Here is a 20,908-nt window from a genome sequence, read left to right on the forward strand (position 1 = left end):
AATATTTTTTTAATATTTTAATTTCAGTAGATATATCTGGCAATGTCTCTATTACACATCTCCCTGACTCCCTAAGTAGAGGACATTAAATATTAAATTCTTGCTCCGACTATGGGTCATGTTCACGAACATCGAGCATATGACGCTATAACACAGTGTTCCCACTAGAAGTTACTGAGCTACGCGTGCTCTCTGGATCCAGCATGAAAGGATCGCATCCTGTTAGCGTCCCTCTGTTTCAGCTGGCTTCCACAGTTCTCCTGCCTCTGCGAGCTCTCAGCAGCGGCTTCTCATGCTGGCGTGTGCTGGCTGTTAGCAAGCATGTACCCCACCTCGGGCCCCCATCTGCTATCAACAGGGAAACTAGATTCACAAATTTGCTGAAATTAGTCAAAGAGAAAGAAGAAAGAGGCTCTAAACAAGGGTGTGCGCCTAATCAGAATTTTGGTGGTATAAAGGTTTTTAATTTAATTCTTGCACCCCCATCCCCCAAACTCCCCCCAAAAATCTCCTTTCATGAAAGGGAAACACGAAAGCCCAGAGAGGCTCAGCCGCTGAGTACCCAGCTTGGAACAAAGGCGACCTGACGCCCAAGGAAGAGCTGCGCCGCCGCATCCTCTTAGGGAGGCCCCAGGTGGGGGGGAGGGAGGGGGCCCCACCGAGACAAGTGAAGGATTTTCGGTGCACGGACAGTGTGACTCTGATGGTCTGGAAGCTCTTTGGGCTTTCTTCCCGATTCCTTGCTACATTCCGCACAACTGAAATGGATCTCTAGGTGAGGGAATATGAATCTGGGCACAGAGAAGTACGTACGTAAGTCCCCAGATCAAAGCTGTATTTTATGCTAGTCTGACTGATGTCACCATTTATGGAGAATCAACCTTTGCAGGCAGCGGCTACTCGGTCCTGGGCCCTGTTTCATACTTTCTACCCTAACACTTAGTGAGATGAAATATTCTTGCCCAGCAGAATTCGAAGTTCCTCCAGGTCAAGATCTGTGTCCTACCCTCCCCTTATATCCTGATGGCACCCTGAGGACGACTTGGCACATAGTCAGTGCTCAATGTTTGTTCACGTGACTTCTGGCAGCACCGTCAGGAAAGGTTCAGGGCTCTGCACAGATGGAGTCTTCTGTTACTCACCATTTGGCCAGACATACTGCTTTGTGGATTTCTTCCCATTTTCCCCCAAAATCCTTGGACACCCACAGGCCATTCTGAAAGATTATAAATGACTTATCAGAATTCCAGCTTTGTCCTGTGCAGCTGCTTGTATGACCTTTAATAATTCATATCCAACCAGTCAGGGCAGGAAACACACACACTGAAGTTGCATCCAAGCTGCCTATGCTACACACACACACACGCGCGCGCGCGCACACACGCACACACCCACGCGCACGCACCCACGCGCACGCACACACCCACGCACACACACGCGCACACGCACACACCCACGCACACACACGCGCGCACACACACATGCACACACACACACACGGGTGATGGGGCCCCCGCAGGGTTTTGGAAGTTCGGAATAACAAATGTTTATGAAGTGCCTACTGCGTGCCAGGCACTGTCCCAGATGTTGCACTGGGGACACAAAGACAAGATACACTCCCTGTTCTCGAGGAGCTCACGGTTTAACAAGGGGCGTGGATAAGAATCTGATACAACGTGTAAGTTATGGAAACACGGTCTCCAGGGTGAGAATGAGGAAGGGAGGGACAATGCATCAGTGACGGTTTGTGAAGACCGCTGAACTAGTATTGAATCATGAGCAGTGAAACCGAAAGAAGGCAAATGGGGAGATGGGACGTTATTGCGCAAATACACACGAGTACTAGCCAAGGCGAGAGGTGATAAAACGTCACAGCGTGGGCAAGGAGCTAAAAGCCTTCACGCACTGATGGAGCACAAATTCCAAGGTGAGGAAAGAAGGGGCTAATGCTAGGGACAGAGGTGAGGGCCAGCTCACAGAGGGCCCACGGTTTTACTTTTTTTTTTTTGAAAGAGAGAGAGAGGGTGCACATGCACACATGAGTAAGGGATGGGGTGGGGGAAGGAGGGGAAGGGCAGAGGGAGAGAGAGAATCTTAGGTAGACTCCATGCCTAGCGTGGAGCCTGACACGGGGCTCGATCTCACGACCCCGAGATCACAGAACCTGAGCCAAACATCAAGAGTCAGGCACCTAACTGACTGAGCCACCCAGGCGCCCCTCAGTTTTACTTTTTTAAAGGTGGAGTACTTGGATGGCAATGGGAAAGATGGATTTCAGACCAGAAGCAGGAAAGGTAGTGAAAAAGTAGTGATACATCAGTTCATTAAGAGTTAGTGAAGCCCTAGGGCCCCTGGGTGCCTCATTCAGTTAAGTGTCTGACTTCAGCTCAGGTCATGATCCGGGGGCCCTGGGATTGAGCCTTGTGTCGGGCTCCTTACTCAGCAAGAAGTCTGCTTCTCCCTCTGCCGGCTGCTCCCCCTGCTCATGCTTTCTCTCTCAAATACATAAATAAAATCTTTAAAAAAAAAAAAAAAGAGCTAGTGAGGCTCTAAACCACGGCTGTGAGGAACAGACTCAGGAAGAATCTAGAAACGAGATTCAGTAGAACTGGAAGCTTTATCCCGTAGGGCAGAGGGTGTGTGTGTGTGTGTGTGTGTGTGTGTAATAGGGGAGCAGCAAGATAGAAATCTGAAGCCCTAGGAAGAAGCCAGAAATACGGATTTGAGAATCGTACACATTACAGGGGCAGTTACAATGGTCGGAGTGGAAGAGATTGCTCAGAATGAAATGAGCAGTAGGGATTTAGGGCAGATTGACAGGAGTTTACAAAAGAGACCAGGAAGGAATGGTTAGAAGGTAAGAAAGAAGCCAAGCAAGCAGAGTTCCCAAAAGGAGAGACTGGCCAATATTTTCAAACATAGCAGAAGCTCAGTAAGATAAAGACTGACAATGTCAGTTCCATTGGCAACACAAGCCTATTGGGCCCAGACCCAGGCAGGTGGGACAGAGATGTCCTGGTACAGGTGAAATTAAAAGGGGCTGATCTAGGCAGAATTTACCTACAGTGCTCCCCCACTCTCACCCACCATTCTTCCTTCTGTAACTCCTTCCTCCTCGGGTAACGTTCACCTCCCAGCATTTCTAATTTACCCAGCTCCACTTGGAAATAGGAAAGGGTCTGGTACCACCTATTTGCACTTCAGTACACATTGGTCCATCTTCTCGACCCTGATTTTTTTTAAAGATTTTATTTATTTATTTGAGAGAGAGAGAGAGAGCAAGTGCAGGGGGGAGGAGGAGAGAAAGAATCGTAAGCAGACTCCACATTCAGCACAGAGCCTGATGTGGGGCTCAATCTCACAACCCTGAGATCACGACCTGAGCCAAAACCAAGAGTTGGATGTTTAACTGACTGTGCCACCCAGGTGCCCTAACCCTGATAATTTTTATTTCCAACTTACCCTCAACTGGAAGAAATTTGAGGTATAAAAGCAGACTGGGGCTACCTATTTCTGAGGATAGCATGTTTCAATAATCTTAAGACACTTGGTAATGGCGATTGGGTAGTCAAAAGGGGGGCTGGTGACTCTGTCCATTCCTCTGGGGGTCTCTTTGCTCCCTTGAAGGGCCTATAGTTCAAGCTGCTGGAGGCCAACTTCCTGGAATTGTTGCTTTAAGATCTGAAGCCTACCCAGCAGTCCAGTTTCCTTCCTCTGGCCTCTTTTGGCTAAACTTAACTTTGACCTCCTTGAGTCTTCCAGCCTTCCCTCTGCTCAAAGATCTGCACAGAAGGCCCAGACCCCTGACAGCTCTTCGAGTGCCTTCACCCTCCCCGTGCTACCCCTCTGCTCAGTCTGACTTGTCCACACTGATGATCCAGTTTCTGTCCCCACAATGGTCACCACAGCAATGGCTCTCAAATTTTAGTGTGCAGACTCAGCTAGCAACTCAGTTGTTAAAAATACTAGCCATCTCAAAACCAAAAGTCACTGATGGACTATGTCTGGATCGGGGCCTATGAACTGCACATTAAACGAATCTCCCTGGGGTTTCTCTCTGATGTTGCTGGCCAGGAGACCACACTCTAAGAAATAAGATGAGAAAGAGCCCATGTAAATGTAAAGTATAATTCTGATTATCATAGTCTAGCAACTCAGCCACTTTGGACCCTTAAAATCCATGGTAAAGGAGACTGGTCCTCCAGGAAAGGAAAAGTGAAATGTGCTCCTCCAGAGAGCTTTCAGAAGAGAGGTGGAAGGGAAGGGGGGGGGGTACACCGGTTTCTGGGGACAGTATAGCAATCGTGGTAGGGGATGCAGAGATTTAAAATTCAGGATATTTAATACAGGAGTATCAAAGACAGAAATCAGGGCGCCTGGGTGGCGCAGTCGTTAAGCGTCTGCCTTTGGCTCAGGGTGTGATCCCGGCATTCTGGGATCGAGCCCCACATCGGGCTCCTCTGCTAGGAGCCTGCTTCTTCCTCTCCCACTCCCCCTGCTTGTGTTCCCTCTCTCGCTGGCTGTCTCTCTCTGTCAAATAAATAAATAAAATCTTTAAAAAGAAAAACAAAACAAAGACAGAAATCAATATGCTTTATATACTGGGAACTAACAAAAAAAATTATGAAGATGTGGTTTGGCCATAGGAAAGCAACAACACCATCAGGAGTTTGACAATTTATGCCTGCCCCCTGAAGCACAAGAATGATCACATTAAACTGTTTGCTGGTTCATTACTCTGATAGCACACCACATCTACTCGCTTAAAAAGGCATGTAATGCCGGCTAGATACTACACTTGTCTGAGCTCCATAGCACATGAAAATCAATTGGAAAAAAATGCAAAAAATTCATAATTCGTGCCTTAAGAAGTCACTAGAAAGCAGTCCAATATAAAGGCATTTCCTACAGGGTTCTTTGGTATATTTTGAGCCTATAAAAACGCGAAAAAGCAAGACAAGTTCCTCAGCTCTACTTACTTCAGTGCTGAGGGCTAAAAGATAATCAGAATTCTGAGGGCTATACATCATCTGAGTCAGAGGATGGAAAGGGAGATTGGTCTGAACAAAGTTCTTGGCAAAATCTGATGATCTGAAGATTCTTCCTCCGTGACTTCCTCCAGACACCTCTGCTGTTAAAATCACCTGATTAGGGAGAAAAAGTTCAGAGTCAGAGTGTAATACTGTAAAAGCACAGAAGTCCTCACACTATTTTCACCAGATAGTTGTTGAGAAAATCCCAAAACTAAGAGGAGTTATAAAAACAGATTAGTTGGTGTACTGCACTCCTCAAGTATTAGTCCTATAACAAATATTTCCCTCCACTGAAATAGTGCAACAGAACTAGGAATTCGGCCTGCTTAATCTGAGATTAGCTAGCTGCCCAAAGACTAAAATGTTGTTTTGCAGATTATACATCGTGACGCCAAACCACCACTACGTAATTACAAAGAGTTTGGCTGGATCTTGGATAGGGACCAAGAAAAAAAAAAAAAAAAAGAAGAACCTGTGTGTTGAATTCCATTCTTTTATGAATAGCACTAAATTCTGTTTAATTTTAAAACGCACTAACAGCAAACTAAACATACTGCTGTACACAACCGGGCCATTCCAACGCCGTCATCTGACAGCCCGCGCGCGGTACCAAGCACAGCTTCATCTGTGTACGAATGAGTCTCACCTTCCCAGAATTCTCAGGACCGATAGCCATGCCAAACTCAGTCCGAATGAAGGTGTTGTTGATGAGATTTGTAATATCCTTAAAGTTCTTCCCATAGTCCTCGCTGAGAGGAAGAAAAGCAAGACACGTTTAGAATGTGGTGGTCAAGGACACTGCCGGGGCAGCTGCCTGGCTTCCCGCGACCCCACCCCACCGGCTTCGCTGAGGCCCTCACCACCCTCCCCTGCACAGTTACCCCAGGGGAGTGGATTCCATCTCTAGCTCCAGTGGAGGGCCTGAGCAGTCTGAAGGAAATTCCACCCCCTTACCAGTGATGGGGTCAGAAATGGGGAGTGACCCAGGTTGAGCCAATAAGACAAAAGGGGGAAATTGGGAGTCTTTGAGGAAGACACACTTCTTTATACTTCAGATACCCGCCTGACAAAATGATCTGTCTTCCTTCAGCCCAGTGGTTCTCAATCAGTGTCTTTCTATGACCCACCCCCCACCCTCGCCACTGCACACCCGTGGCCATGTCTGGAGACATTCACGATGATCACAGCCCAGGGCAAGGTGCTGCTGGCATCGAGGGGGTAGAGGGCACAGCACGGTTTCACAACAAGCAAACACGATCTGACCCCATGTGTAATACAGAGGTTCAGAAACCCCACCACTGTTCTATGCGAATACAAAGCAAAAAAATTGCTACAGGCATTCTGGCATGATGAGAACACAACTTGAAAAACAAGCCAACAGAAGTGGAGAGAACTGCTGAGGGAATTCTGGAATTCTAGAGAAGCAGAGCCTATGACACTAGATTGAACGAACACTGGGGCCCATCCTTCTTCTGTAGTTAGGAGCCGTTCATTCCCTTATTATTCAGGCTAGTTTGGGTTGGGATGTCTGCTAAATGTACCCAAAGGCCTCCAACGAATCTAGTCACGTGCGGTACTACTGATAAAGCTGCAAACGGGGAGGAGTCCTGAGGGCCCGCCACTCCCGGAGGGGCCGTACCAGGTACCGGCGGCTACCGCGCGCGCCGCACGCAGAACACAGCTCGGGGAAAACAAACAAACTTCATCTCATCTCGGGTTGTCAGAGCTTTTCCCGAAAGTTCATTACAACAATATTTTTGAGACGTACTCAATTCCATGTTTAGAGTTGGAAAACTAAAAGCAAAAATGTCGGAGGCTATCTACCTCCGACAGGCTTCGTGCTGTGCGCCATCTGCTAAAACGCGCTGTAGAATCCAACGCCTTCGCAGCCGTGAAATCTGACCACTGGGTGTTGCATGTTAGTTGCCCAGGGATAAACGCAACGTTCCGCGGTCTGCACTGATACAATATACGACTTAACGAATGGTACAATTTTGGTAGCAGCCTCAACAAATACAGAATCACAGAACCACAGAACACAGAACACATGAGATGCAAGGGACAGAGGAGAACCTCTTGTCCAACTCCCTCATCTCACAGATGGTGAGGTTCAAGAGGAGGCAACTGGTCAAAAGTCGACCAGTTAATCAAGGGCAAAACTGAAACTTCAGTGCAATTCTCTTGTAACTCTCAGTCCTGTACTAGAAGCAACTTTTAATTATTCGTGAGGAGTTTTTCTCTTACGACCTGGAGACTTCCACAATCCTGCCAGGGCATGTGGCCTGGCAGCAAAGATGGGCTAAGAGGAAGCTGGAGGCAGACAGGAAGGTGGTGTCTCGAGGGTTTGCGCAGGTCCCTGACAGCATGCTAAAGCGATCTACACAGGACTTCAAGTTGTCTGAAAGACTCTTCCTCAACAAAGTCGGGATTAGGCGCCACCCAACTGATTCCTTACTACCCTTTCCTTGGCTTTGGAGCACAAGATGGGTTCTTATCCTCCGGACGGCGGGTCACAGGGATGTGCGTAAACACTCCCTAGCTCTAAGACACGTCCACGTCCTCAATCGCTCTGACAACCATCTGGAGGGGTTTGTAGTGGCTTGCTTATCACTAGCTCACAAATCTCCCCTCCTGCATGACATCCCCAGGGAACCTCCACAAACCTGTTGGCAAGCCTGCTTGCTTTTTAAGAACTTGGCACAACAGGGGCACCTGGGTGGCACAGCGGTTGGGCGTCTGCCTTCGGCTCAGGGCGTGATCCCGGCATTATGGGATCGAGCCCCACATCCGGCTCCTCCGCTATGAGCCTGCTTCTTCCTCTCCCACTCCCCCTGCTTGTGTTCCCTCTCTAGCTGGCTGTCTCTATCTCTGTCGAATAAATAAATAAAATCTTTAAAAAGAAAAAAGAACTTGGCACAACAAACACATCCCTGCCCTTCAGAAAAGAAAGCAACATGAACAAAACAAAAAAAATCCTCTGCGACACTACTTTGGCCACTTAAAAAAAAAAAAAACAACTGGAGCACAGAGGACTAGTATCGACCTGCTAGGATTTGTGTAGGGTTCTGCTAAGGCCACCAAAGGCTGAGGAATATATTTTAACACTTCATTTTAAAGTAGCTCTGTTTGGGGCACTGGGTGGCTCAGCTGGTTAAGAGTCCAACTCTTGGTTTCAGCTCAGGTCATGATCTCAGGGTCGTGGGACTGAACCCTGCATCGGGCTCCATGCTCAGGGCACCTGCTTGAGATTCCCTCCCCCTGCCTCTCCCTCTCCCTCTGCTCCTGCCCCTGCTTGCGTGTTCTCTCTCTCTCTCTAAAATAAATAAAATCTTTAAAAAAATAAAGTAGCTTTATTTTCTATCAGCATGCAACATATATCAGGAAGAGGAAATCAATGCAACATCTTGACAAATCTACTTTTCAAAATCCATAAGATAATTAATAATGTCATGAATAGCAGTCAAATGATAAGTAACTCCTGTGAAACCATCTGCTTTAGAAACAAATCTTTTGAATAAAAAAATAACCAATTTCTGGTTGCCAAAAATAAATGATCACTTATGCGTGTATCTGTGCAGTAAACACACACAAGATTATGCACATACTTGCAGCTGAAGAAAGTGTTAAAATACAAATATTTTCAGACTAGAACCCAATACCCCCAAAGAACAAGAAAGATCTAGACATTATTAAAATAAATGGAAAAAAAAAAGTAATCATCACACGGGACTTCTAGTAAGACAGAGCATCAAAATTCCTAGCAGGATGAAGCGCTCAAGGCGGGTTTTTCCACGAGACTCACATACTGACACTCAACCCAAACGTCAATACTCAAAAACTAGATCCTTATTTTTGAGGACTTTTCATTTATAGTATATTGGAACTTGTAACACCAGGCATCTGAACCACAGACATTTAATGAAAAGTAACAGCATGAGAGTTCTACAGTATCTCAGATACTCTCACATTTTATTTTTCTCAACAATCAAACAAGCATACGGGGCACCTGGGTGGCTCACTCAGTGAAGCATCTGACTCTTGATTTCAGCTCAGGTCACGATCTCGGGGTCATGAGATCGAGCCCCAAGGCAGGCTCTGTGCGGAGCATGCTTAAGATTCTCCCTCTGCCCTCCCCCCCTCAGGCACGTGCACCTACACTCTCTCTCTTAAAATAAACAAACAAGCATAGATATCCTTGTTTGGTTGGCTCTCAGGCCTCACTGTTTCTCTCTTTAGTTCATTTTTGTCATGATTAAGTTGCTATAAATTGCAACATAAAAGCAACAAGGATGACGAACTTTAAAAAGATCCAAACTACTGTTTTGTAGTTTTCACAAATCAGGAAAGCTTATACAGTAGATCCTTATTGTTCCTAGATCCCATATTTGCAAATTTGACTACTCATTCAGATGTATTTGTGACCCTTACTCTAGGCACTTTTGCAGTCATTTGCAGGCACGCACAGAATGAGGAACATTTGAGTAACCCTGCACGCACACTCCCCGCTGAGGGTCAATAAGGGGACACTGTGCCTTCCTGGTCCAGCTCTTAGCCTGTTAATAAGTGTCTTCACAGTCTATTTAGTGCCACGCATTCTGCACTTTTGTGGTTTTGTTGGTGATTCCGCTGCGCAGAAGAGCACAGTGTTAAAGGGCTAGTGTTCCTGAGCACAAGAAGGCTTTGACGTGCCTTATGGAGAAACTATGTGAGCTAGACAAGGGTCTTCTGGGCATGAGTTACGAGCTCAACGTTAATGAATCAACAATATACATTCAATAAGGTGTCTTTCAATGGAAATGCACATAAAACTACATCATGTACAGGGGCGCCTGGGTGGCTCAGCCGTTAAGCGTCTGCCTTCAGCTCAGGGCGTGATCCCGGAGTCCTGGGATCGAGCCCCACATCAGGCTCCTCCGCTGTGAGCCTGCTTCTCCCTCTCCCACTCCCCCTGCTTATGTTCCCTCTCTCACTGTCTCTCTCTCTGTCAAATAAATAAAAGCTTAAAAAAAAAAGCAAAACTAGATCACGTACTGATCAATGCACAAAAACGAATGTTGTGAGCAGAGGTTTACAGGAGCTGGAATTTTTTTTTCTTTCCCCGGGGAGCAATGGCTCCATGCTCGACAATTCAGTGTACATGGCGACCCCGCAGAAAAATGCCAACCAACTGCATTGAGACCTCCAGTTAAGAGACCAACAGGGAAAGAAGGTAGCTTGTTAAGATGTGGCAACACACGAGCAGACCCAAAACCACAGACTGGCCAGTAGAATGGGCAGAATTTGGATTCACATTAAGCTGAACGTCAGTCTCTCTCTCTCTTTTTTTTTTTTTACTCCTGTCTAATGCTACCTTATGTCTTTTTATTTTAATATTTTATCATTTTATTCTTACAGAAAAAAGGATACAAGTTTTCTGTAGAAACTTTGAAAACACAAGTGGGAAAATAAAGGGGGTAATATATTGTGAATAAAATCCTGGAACTTTTCATCAGAAGGAATGTGAGTATGCAGCCGGTGTCCCTATTTTGCTTTGGTTGACAAGGCAATTCTAATATGTAGTTTAAGGGGAATATCTCCTAAATGATGAAAACCGCTGAGTTTCATGATTCTCATGTGCCCTAAGTTTGTGGACGTGATGCTGTAGTAAAAATGCCATAGTCAGACATTTCAATAAACTCTTTCTTTAAGAAAAAAGAGCAGTAAAATATATTTTGTAATGAGTTCATGCTAACCTTGTAACTAAAATATGTAGTCATCATTAATAATCTACTGCAGTGAAAACTGAACCAAGCGTATCATTAAAAAGGCTGTCGTGCAGGATATCTTGGAGAAGCCAGCTTACTACACTTTGCTTTAATATCTGTTGATACCTTTGCATTAACCTTTTTTTTTTTTTACCTCAAGTAACATCCTTAAACATTTACATTGACTACAGAATAAAATTTAATGTGAAATTTAGTCATGTCAAGATGCCCTAACTAATTTCCAAAAGTTGAACGACTCTCAATAGGAAATAAAAATCATAAAAAATAGCAGGGTTTTTACTTATCTATTTATTGGGGGGAGGGGCAGAGGGAGAGGGAGAAAGAGAATCTCAAGCAGACTCCCCAATGAGCGCAGAGCCCAATGATGAGGGGCTCGATCTCACAACCCTGAGATCACGACCTGGGCCAAATCAAGAGTAGGACACTTAACCGACTGAGCCACTGGGTGCCCCCAAATAGCAGCAGTCCTGTGGTAACCGGGTACAGAATTTCAATCTAGAATACGTGTACAGGTGCTTCAGTAAGTTGGTCTTACAGTGAAAAGTCAGACTCAAGAGGCCATCGAACAAAAGCACGCAAAACATATTTCAGTTGCCAAAAACCAAATTATCATCTTAACCATAGGTATGGTTTATTTCTTTTTAACTTCACATTTGAAAGAGGCGAATGTACTTTACAATCTATTACATAAATTATTCCTTATTGGGGGATCAAAATTTAAGCTACTCAAATATAACTCCTTTAAATTGAAGACATTAATATATTATTCAATTTTACCTAGTTATCAATGCCTAGGGACGTTACTTATTATTTCCCTAATCTTCCCACAATTCTTTTTTATAACCTGAAGATCAAAGTGTATTTCCCTCTAACTCGGCGTAGGTAATGGACACAACTTCCTTCTATTCCTGTGAGCCTCTGGGCCGTAAGACTCGGAGCAGCTGGCACGCGATCAAGTGCCTTTTATTTGATTCCCAAATGAACCTTTGACCACGTAAGATACTGTACAGAAAGATAATCTGCTAAATAATATAATCGGGAGCGCTGTGAAAAACAAGAGTCTTCGGAGGGGATCCGACAGGCTTTTATTTTATTTTTCTGTTGGGCAACCTGAGCGCGTTCAGGACTCCTCCTCATCGAGCCGCCCCCTCCCCTCCGAAGCCACACGAGCCCCTGGGCTGGCGGCCGGACCACACGGGTCCCTTCAGAGCGCCAGGCCAGCCCCGTGGGAGAAGCAAGGAGGCCTCTTTACAGTCTCCACCTAAACTCTGGAAGAGCTCTCACTGCACAGCAGGGAGGAAAGAATTAATATTCAAAATGACCTTGGCAAAAACAAACCACCACCAGACAAGACGCTGCTGTGCGACAGGAAGCAGGAGCAGCTCAGTCCCGGGAGGCCATGCGAGAAACAAGCGGCTGCCCTCTAGTCAAGTGCGCGCTCGGGGCTCTCACAAACACTAGACAGATACGGGACGGGAAGGGCTGAGTCACAGGCTCGTCCGTATTTTAACAGTAACACTTACTGATCCCGCTTTTGTTTTGTTTTTTGGTTGACTTAAAGCAAGCGCAAAACTGAAAAGTAGAAAGGTAGGAAAAAGAGTCCTGAGAACACATTTCACTCCCTTCCTGGGTATGACTCACGGACCGGTCAGGTCCAGCTCTAGCCACACACTTTCAAAAGCAGTGTAGACAGGAAAAAGTGAATTCAGAAGGCCAGCAAGAAGGCCAGCAAGAAAGTGGCCAAGGCAAGAGGTATAGAAGATAACTCAACCTGGAGAGAGAGGGAAGAGTTTAGTGAACAGCCCTCACAGCAGGTAGGGACCCATCAGAGAGGAGATTTTCATTAGCTACTAAAGAATGAACTGGAGATCAGCCTCTTCTATGACGCAAACATGTGTGGTATTTACCACAGCGGCATCAGTAATACTGAAAACATCAGCTGCAACCTAAGTGTCCACGAGGATAGTGATTAAGTAAGTTCTGTCAATCTAGCAAAATGATGCGGGGATATGAAAAATCACAGGGTCTGAGCACTCACCAGGTGGAATGGAGATAGGCCATCACGCCAGGTGTTAGTAATACTTGCACATCGGCAGGGGCAAGGGTATGTGGGCGTTCGTAGAAGCCATGGAAGCGTCTGGGGGTGGACAGTCACTCTTTGCCAACTGGCGCCAAAGGCTTTCAAATTCATCTTTACAACTGGTGACAGCAGCGCCAGCATGAGCTGGCTACGTGCCGTCCCCGGCTGTCGGCACGCCGGCAGCTAGCCCCACTACGCTCCTGCTCCACGCCAACCTCTGCAAAGTACAGCCTGCAAGGGCTCTACGGTGACCATTATTACCACCTTTCCCTTACAGATGACAAAAAACTGAGGGAGGCTAAATGACTTGTTCGAGTTCATTCTGCTTGCAAATGACAGTGTTGAGATCCAATCCCAGGCCTGTTTGCCAACACAATCTGGCAACTTAACCCTGGACCACGCTGCTTCCCAAGACTATGTAGCCATATGATTAATGTGAAAGGGAAAAATCAAGATAATAAAATGTAAATAAATTAAGTGTAAATAATTTACTTTTTAGGGTGACTTTTTTCTTTTAAAATTTTATAATATGGTTGTTTTATAATATGGTTTTTTGCTTTTATCATGAAAGGTAAACTGGTAAGAAAAACTGTATCATAAAGATTTTCTGACAGCAATGTTTTTTAAACGAAGAGTTACTGAAGTTACAAATTAAAAAAAAAAAAAAAAATTTTCCCTCCCCGAACAGGATACGTTCATCTGTCTGAAATCCTTCAACTACTGTTCTGAATAAACAAAATCACCTATAAATTATAGCCCTTTCTAGCACTGGGATTCTACGAGGCATTGTCAATCTTTATCAAACAAATAAAAAATACTATCAGCCTAAAAATTATGAGAAGCCAAGGTATTCATTCATTCAATTAGTATGTACTGCTTGCCTGCTATGAGTCAGCTGTTGGGCTAGTTGGAGAACCCCGGGTTAGTCAAGAACCTTGCTTTCAAGATGGCAATTCCTTCTTGGCCAATTTTGAAGCCAACATCACTGTGCTTCAGCAGTGAGCCCTGGCTCCAGGCTCAGGAGCAGCTGCCAGTGATCATGCCTACTAGGGAAGGGAGGTTGGGCTGACCCACTTCAGAGAATCAGCATGGGTTCACGCCCTCCTGGACCAAGATCAACAGTCAAAGAAGGAACCCTGAGAGAGTACAATGGCTCTTGGGAGGTCCCTTGGCCCTGGGGGGCAGTTTTATGTCATCTGTTGGGATGTCATCTTTCTTTCTTGGGGGGAAAATGGGATAGACACAAATGACTGAGAAGACAATCAGCAACTGAGACTTAGCTGGTCCTGAATCTTATAATTAAGGGAAAGAACCTACTATTTAACCACGCTGTACCTTTGTGAAGACAACTCTAAAACTTTGTAGATGTCACCGGATAGATTATCGTTCCTGAACATACACTGCCACCATCATTACCAGTATGAACGTCATGATGCCCTTGGGTTAGGTCTGACCTGAGAACATCCTCCTGCTCTGGAAACAAGCTGTTTAGGGCTCAATATATGTGTCCACTTTGTTGTCAGATAAATCACATTTGCTTGAAAGGTACAGTGAGGACTGTTATTTCAGGGATATAAAAACCATTCTGTGTTATTTCAGGGATATAAAAAAACTCATAATAAATAGAAAGATGGTTAAACTCTATGCTACCTTCCCACAAATATATACCCATTTATTTTTTATTTTTTTTTAATGATTTTATTTATTTATTTGACAGAGAGAGACAGTGAGAGAGGGAACAAAAGCAAGGGGAGTGTGAGAGGGAGAAGCAGGCTTCCCGCTGAGCAGGGAGACCGACATGGGGCTCGATCCCAGTACTCTGGGATCATGACCTGAGCCGAAGGAAGATGCTTAACGGCTGAGCCACCCAGGCGCCCCAAATATACACCCATTTAAATGAAGAGCTACAGATCCCTACGGACTCTTCCTTCATCTTCCTTTATCGTTTTGCCACTCAGTGAGGTCAGCCTAATCTCCTTGGAACTAGATCCCTTTCCATACTTCTTCAGGTTGCTAAGCAGACACTCAGTGTGCTGAGTGTGACAGTCTGGTGAAAATTTAAGATGGCTAGAAGATCCTTTAAATCACCTTTTAGACTCCATCATGTCTATAAAAGTAGAGAACTTACATTCACAATGTGTTACTCAGCCAATGCCCCAGCCACAAGTTATACATCTCACCTTCGATATAGCTTGGACTGTCCGAAAGTCATAATTACCAGTGGTACATGGAAGGTAGTCAAGACTAGAATGATCTGGGAAGAGACAAAAGCATGCAGTCAATAAGAAAGACAGTCCAATTTACATGCTTGCATGTGATGGGATTAAATCAACATCTGAAAGCTTGCCATAGCCCTACCTTTAGCCTATACTGTAATATCAGAAAACCAAGAAGGACCATGATTCCAGGGTTCACAACGACTCAAGATCTCAACTCATTTTGTTGAAATGACCCCATCACATACACATGAAGTAGTAAGGCAGAGCTAATCAACCATACATTATAATAAAGGAAGGGTTTAACTATTTTGTGTTCCTATTTTTTTTTACTTTTTTTTAAATGTTTTTTTATTATATTATGTTAGTCACCATACAGTACATCCCTGGTTTCTGATGTAAAGTTCGATGCTTCATTAGTTGCGTATAACACCCAGTGCACCATGCAATACGTGCCCTCCCTACCACCCGTCACCAGTCTATTCCATTCCCCCACCCCCCACCCCTCTGAAGCCCTTAGTTTGTTTCGCAGAGTCCATTTATTGTAAGATATTCTCAGGCAAAGATCATCCCTCTTTCTGCTTACAGAGGCTAGAATATATGTTCTAACAGAGGTCACTATGTCATATACATTTGTCCTTTCCTTCCTCTCCTCGCTGTTAGTTCTCCATGAAATTAATTTTTCAAGTAAGTATTTTTCTAGACACAAATATGCATGAGGAAAAGACTCTGATAGTAGATTAGTACAAGAGGCTATGGAGTCTCAAACAGCCATATAACAAGAAACCTTAGAGATACCAACTATCTTAGAGAAATGGATAAATCATGGAAATTGGTGCGCTACTCAAATTTTAGAAGAAACTGAGACATGGTTAAAGACATTCTACCAGAAGTTTAAAAATTAATTAAAATAAGAAATTTATAACTTGCTTTTCAACACCAAAATTCTATTTCTTTCAATTCCTGATACCACCATTATGGGCCTCCGTGCTATGATATATATGTTACCAGAATACCAGAGGGTATGAGCTGTGGCCCCGGCCCCTTGTTCAGACAGAGGGACACAGAGCCAGCAATGACAAGCCCTGACTCAAGACCTGAGGCCACCCTCAGCGCTCCCTCCTACTGGGAGACCATCTACACCAGCAGGGATAAGATGCTGCTGGACTCTGCTTCCATGCCGCCAGTCCCGGCAGGGGCTCCTCCATGGTAGGGGAAGAGACAACAGATGGGGCTGAAGAACTGCAAGCCCATGGGCGCCACAGTCCTTCAATGCTTACTGTGGGAAAGGACACAGGAACAATACAGTTTGGAGGAAAAATGCCAAGATGTGCAAAGTGCAGTTTTCTGCGGCTACACAGGGGTTTTCCCAAGTATTGTGAGGCTCCCGTCGGAGCAAGTGGCACTCTCCTTCCTCTTTCTTCTTCTTGCTCATCTTGATGCCAAGCAGCCACCAAAAACTAAAAAGGTGTCTATCTTCCTATTACGCAAGAAAGCAGTCACTAGACGTTCCCAGTTCTAAAGCAAAACCAAACCAATCAGAACTTCCTGAAAGTCTGTACAGCAAACATGCGTTTTCTGCAATGGAGGTTGGAGACCACTTCAGAAAATAACAACATTCAGTGTTAAACCCCTAAAATCCCTTCTTCTTCTTGCTACACTGAGTTAACAGACTCAAAATACTACTTACCCCAGTGCCATCGCCAACCCAGGACAAGGATACTGAGACACTGAGATCATCAAACACATGCTATAAGGGAAAAAAAAAAATTCATTTAGAAATGACATCTGTCTTTCGAACTCTGTCTTCCTTAAATAATTCAGAACACTATTACTTTCAAAGTAATTAAGTTCATAATTATAAGGGGGTATGAATTCCCAGAAAAATCTGGGAAAGCCGGGATTGAACTACTTAACCCAAATTACAAATAACCTGGACATTTTAATTTTCCTTCATACGAAGTAAGCCAAGCAGATGAGTTTTCTTACTGCACAGATGGGGGGATGGAATAATCTAATTGCTTTCTCCAACAGAACTAAATATACAGATATAGAAAGAATTCTTAGGATGCTTTAAAACAAGAGATCACAGCCCACATTGACAGATATAATTGTAACCCAATCGGCATAATTTGAATTCTTCTAGGCAGCCTTCACAGTATAGCTGAGTAGTTAACAGCCGGATTCCTTTTGCTTCTAGGCTAACTCACTCAAAATGGCAAGGGTCAGAAGCAAGAGCCAATGCCCTGTTTCACCTTTAAATAGTGATGATGGGGGCACCTGGGTGGCTCAGTCCATTAAGTGTTTGACTCTTGATTTTGGCTCAGGTCACGAACTCAGAGTTGTGAGACTGAGCCCCGTGTTGGGCTCTGTGCTCAGTGCGGAGTCTGCTTGAGATTCTCTCTCCCCCTCTCCCTCTGCCCCTCCCCCTACTCTCTCTCTAAAATAACAAATAAAATAAATGTTTAAAAATAAATAAATACATAGTGGTGATGGTCATAAATTATGATAGAAGAACAGTCCTAACAGTTGTGGTAAGAGTGAAGAAAAAGAAAAGGGAAAGCTGGTATATTATATCCAAGATATGGTAAACATGTTGGAATGTAGCTATAATCATCATCGTTTAGGGTTGGTTTTCAAATGTGTTCTCTATTTATAAAAATAATACATATCCATCATAGAAAATGTAGGCAATAATGGGGAGGTATGATAAAGAAAACATAAATTATTTATAATCCTATCACATGGAGATATTCAAGGCTAACATTATGGGTATAGTCTTCTAGTCTCTATCATTTTTATTTTATTTTATTTTTTTATTTAAATTCAATTAGCCAACATATAATACATCATTAGTTTTTGGTGTAGCGTTCAGTGATTCATTAGTTGTGTACAACACCCAGTGTCACCACATCACCTGCCCTCCTTAATGCCTGTCACCCAGTTACCTCATTCCCCTGTCATTTTTTTAACCGATAAAGAATTCCAAAAAGGCAGGCAATACTGGCACTTGGTAAAAATTTCCAACCATACACAAATGTATACAGTTGGTCCTTGAGCAACGTGGGGGGAAAGGGTACCGACCCCCAGCACAATAAAACATCTGCGTATAACTTTCGACTCCCTCAAAACTTAACTACTAACAGGCTACTGTTGACTGGAAACCTTATCAATATCATCATCAGTAGATTAACACATATTTTGTATGTGATATGTACCATATACTGTATTCTTGCAATAAAGTAAACTAGAGGAAATAATATGTTATAAAGAAAATCATAAAGAAGAGAAAATACATTTACGGTAATGCACTCTATTTATATAAAAAAACACAACAAAACAACTACATGTAAGTGGACCCATGCAGTTCAAACCCATGTTGTTCACAGGTCAAATACATAACAAAAAGTGAAGAGCTTTCCTCCTCCCCTACCACGTGCCCCACCACCTCCAGCCCCACTCTCCCGAGCAGTGAATAGTTTAGTATACGCTTCTGCTAAATGTTGACGATTATGCTTTTCACTTATAAAGACTTATTATATCTTCTTCAGTTTTTTAGTCTGAAGCGTGCCCTGCCTCTCCAAGTATGAGCAGTTCCTTAGAAGCAGAGGCTATAACTTTATGCTTCTTGGTATTCCTTGTGCCTGACATGCTACTTTACACCCTCAATAAGCATTTGTTGAAAATGATTATACATCCTTCCCAAACCAGAAACTCAGTCTCAAAATAGAACATGTCTATAAATGGTGGGATGCCAGCCGCTTGGTCACTCAAGCCACTACCCCAGACTTCTTCAGAGAAGTCTGAAGAAATATGACTCAAACCACTAATTGTTTTGCTTATCTTCTCATTTTCTTTCGTGGTCCTCCTGAACGGGTTTCTGAATTCACCTATGCTATCTGCCCCCTGGACTGTGAGTACCTTTGAGATCAGCAGAAGCTCTTGAACAATCGCTGGAAATGGTACAATCAGTGCCTCACGAGGGCCTGCTCACTAAATGCTGGTTAACTCTCAAACGCTCAGGCAGAGCGTCCCACAGCCTCTGCAGGACAGAAAGGCCATTCATACACGGAAGCCGGCTAGGCATCTGAGAAAAAGTAGGGCTGCTAGAGACATCTGGAACCAGCAGCTTAAAAACGGACACAGCAATGTGTCTTGTAAGATATTCCACGCAGAGCAAGACGGCCCGTTCTCTCGAGTGAGGATACAGTGTCTGAAATGACATCAATGAGCTCCTTGAGGAGCAGGAATAGCCAGAGCTGCCACACGCACCAGACAGACCACACGGGCTCACAGTCATCTAAATGCAGGCCATCTTTCCAAGGAAGGCTCTGGTCATCACAGCTGACTAGGATGAAAGAAAAATTCCATCACTGGAGTCCCGGCTATCTTGATCGGGCCACAGTATACTTAGTCTCAAGCCAATCGGGATCTGCAACTCGCTTTTCAGACAAAGCTCTACACGCCTGACCCAGTCCGTGCACACTGGCCTCACTCACCATTTCCTGTTGCCCAGTCACAGAAGGAGGAGGGTCATTAGACATCACTAGCGATGTCTAATGTGAAGACATCCAGCTTCACCTGAACAACTCAAAGGATAGCTGGCCTCATTTATCATCCAAAGAGTTCCTCTGGAAATGCAGGCCAGATTTATTAACTCTAAATTGTGGTATTCTGCTGCCCTTAGCCCTCCCTCTCTTCCCTTCCCCTCCCAATAACCAAGTACATTTTACTTTTGAAAACATACAAACGCACTGGAAAAAACCCATCTGTCTACGGCAAATGCAACTAACGTTTTATATTCCAGTCTTTAACATTCTTATACTTGTGAAAGTAAAAGAAAAAAATGAAATCAGATCTAACAACAGACCAAACCTCAGGTGGAAAGAAAAGGTCATATGGAAAGAAAAATTAACCCTCGTCTAAATGCTATTCTGGTCTTGCCTTAAAAAGCTTTAAAACAAAACAAAACAAAACAAAACACCAAAAACCCAAGAACCAAAAGGACCAATCCACTGCCAAGGAACCTAACTATGCCCCAGACCAAAGTTTAAGATATTTATAGGAATATAAAAATATCTAGCACTTGAGAAGATAAAATTCACAATGTCCAACGTTCAATCAAAAAAACCAGGCATGCAAAGAAGCAAGAAAACAGGAACCATAATGAGGAGAAAAATCAATCAAAATGACCCAGAAATAACACAGATAACAGAATAGAAAAGGACATGAAGATAGCTGCAATTATACTCCACAGGTTCAAGAAATTAGAGAGTAGATTGAGCATGCTAAATAAAGGCATAGAAGATATGAAACAGACTCAAACTGGACTTCCAGAGATGGGAATTACAGTGTCTGGGATGAAAATTACCCTGGACAGCATTAACAGGCGAGGAGGCACTACAGAAGAAGACATTAATAGACTCAAAGCCATAGCCATGGAAACTATCCAAGTGAGACGCAGCAAAAAAAGATAGGAAAAATGAACAGAGCTGCAGGTAACCTCATATATATGTAATAGGAGTCTCTGGAAGATGAGGGGGAAGGGGGGGGGACAGAAAAAAAAATGAAAGAAATAAGAGCCCAGAGTTTCCCAGATTTAATGAAAAGTATAAACCCAGAGAGCCAAGAAGCTCACAAATCCCAAGCTTAAGGAGCACAATGAAAACTACACCAAAGCACATCATATTCAAAATGTTTAAAATCAGTGATAAAAATCTTAAAAGCACCCAGAAGAAAAAATGACATTGCATACAGAAGAACAAAGAATCATAGCGGACCTCTGCCTAGTCACAGCACAAGCCAGCGGATCGG

The 20,908-nt window shown here is 44.1% G+C and overlaps 1 protein-coding gene across 4 annotated transcripts in view; it reads right to left on the reverse strand.

Annotated features, from left to right (window-relative positions):
* Positions 1 to 16,918, reverse strand: part of SORT1 (sortilin 1) — a 42,947-nt gene extending 26,029 nt beyond the window's left edge. For 2 of the 4 annotated variants that reach the window (XM_034654031.1, XM_034654030.1), the window contains exons 1-5: positions 16,785 to 16,918; positions 15,059 to 15,132; positions 5,680 to 5,782; positions 4,980 to 5,144; positions 1,143 to 1,216 (exon numbers count right to left, since the gene is read on the reverse strand). In XM_034654031.1, the coding sequence (XP_034509922.1) occupies positions 1,143 to 1,216; positions 4,980 to 5,144; positions 5,680 to 5,782; positions 15,059 to 15,090 (374 nt within the window). In that variant the 5' untranslated portion in view covers positions 15,091 to 15,132; positions 16,785 to 16,918. The remainder of the gene's footprint in view (positions 1 to 1,142; positions 1,217 to 4,979; positions 5,145 to 5,679; positions 5,783 to 15,058; positions 15,133 to 16,784) is intronic. The other 2 variants (XM_011224968.3, XM_011224967.3) reach the window with 1 other exon arrangement.
* Positions 16,919 to 20,908: the final 3,990 nt, after the last annotated feature.

This window comes from Ailuropoda melanoleuca, chromosome 2 (assembly GCF_002007445.2).
Source record: "Ailuropoda melanoleuca isolate Jingjing chromosome 2, ASM200744v2, whole genome shotgun sequence".
Taxonomy (NCBI): domain Eukaryota; kingdom Metazoa; phylum Chordata; class Mammalia; order Carnivora; family Ursidae; genus Ailuropoda; species Ailuropoda melanoleuca.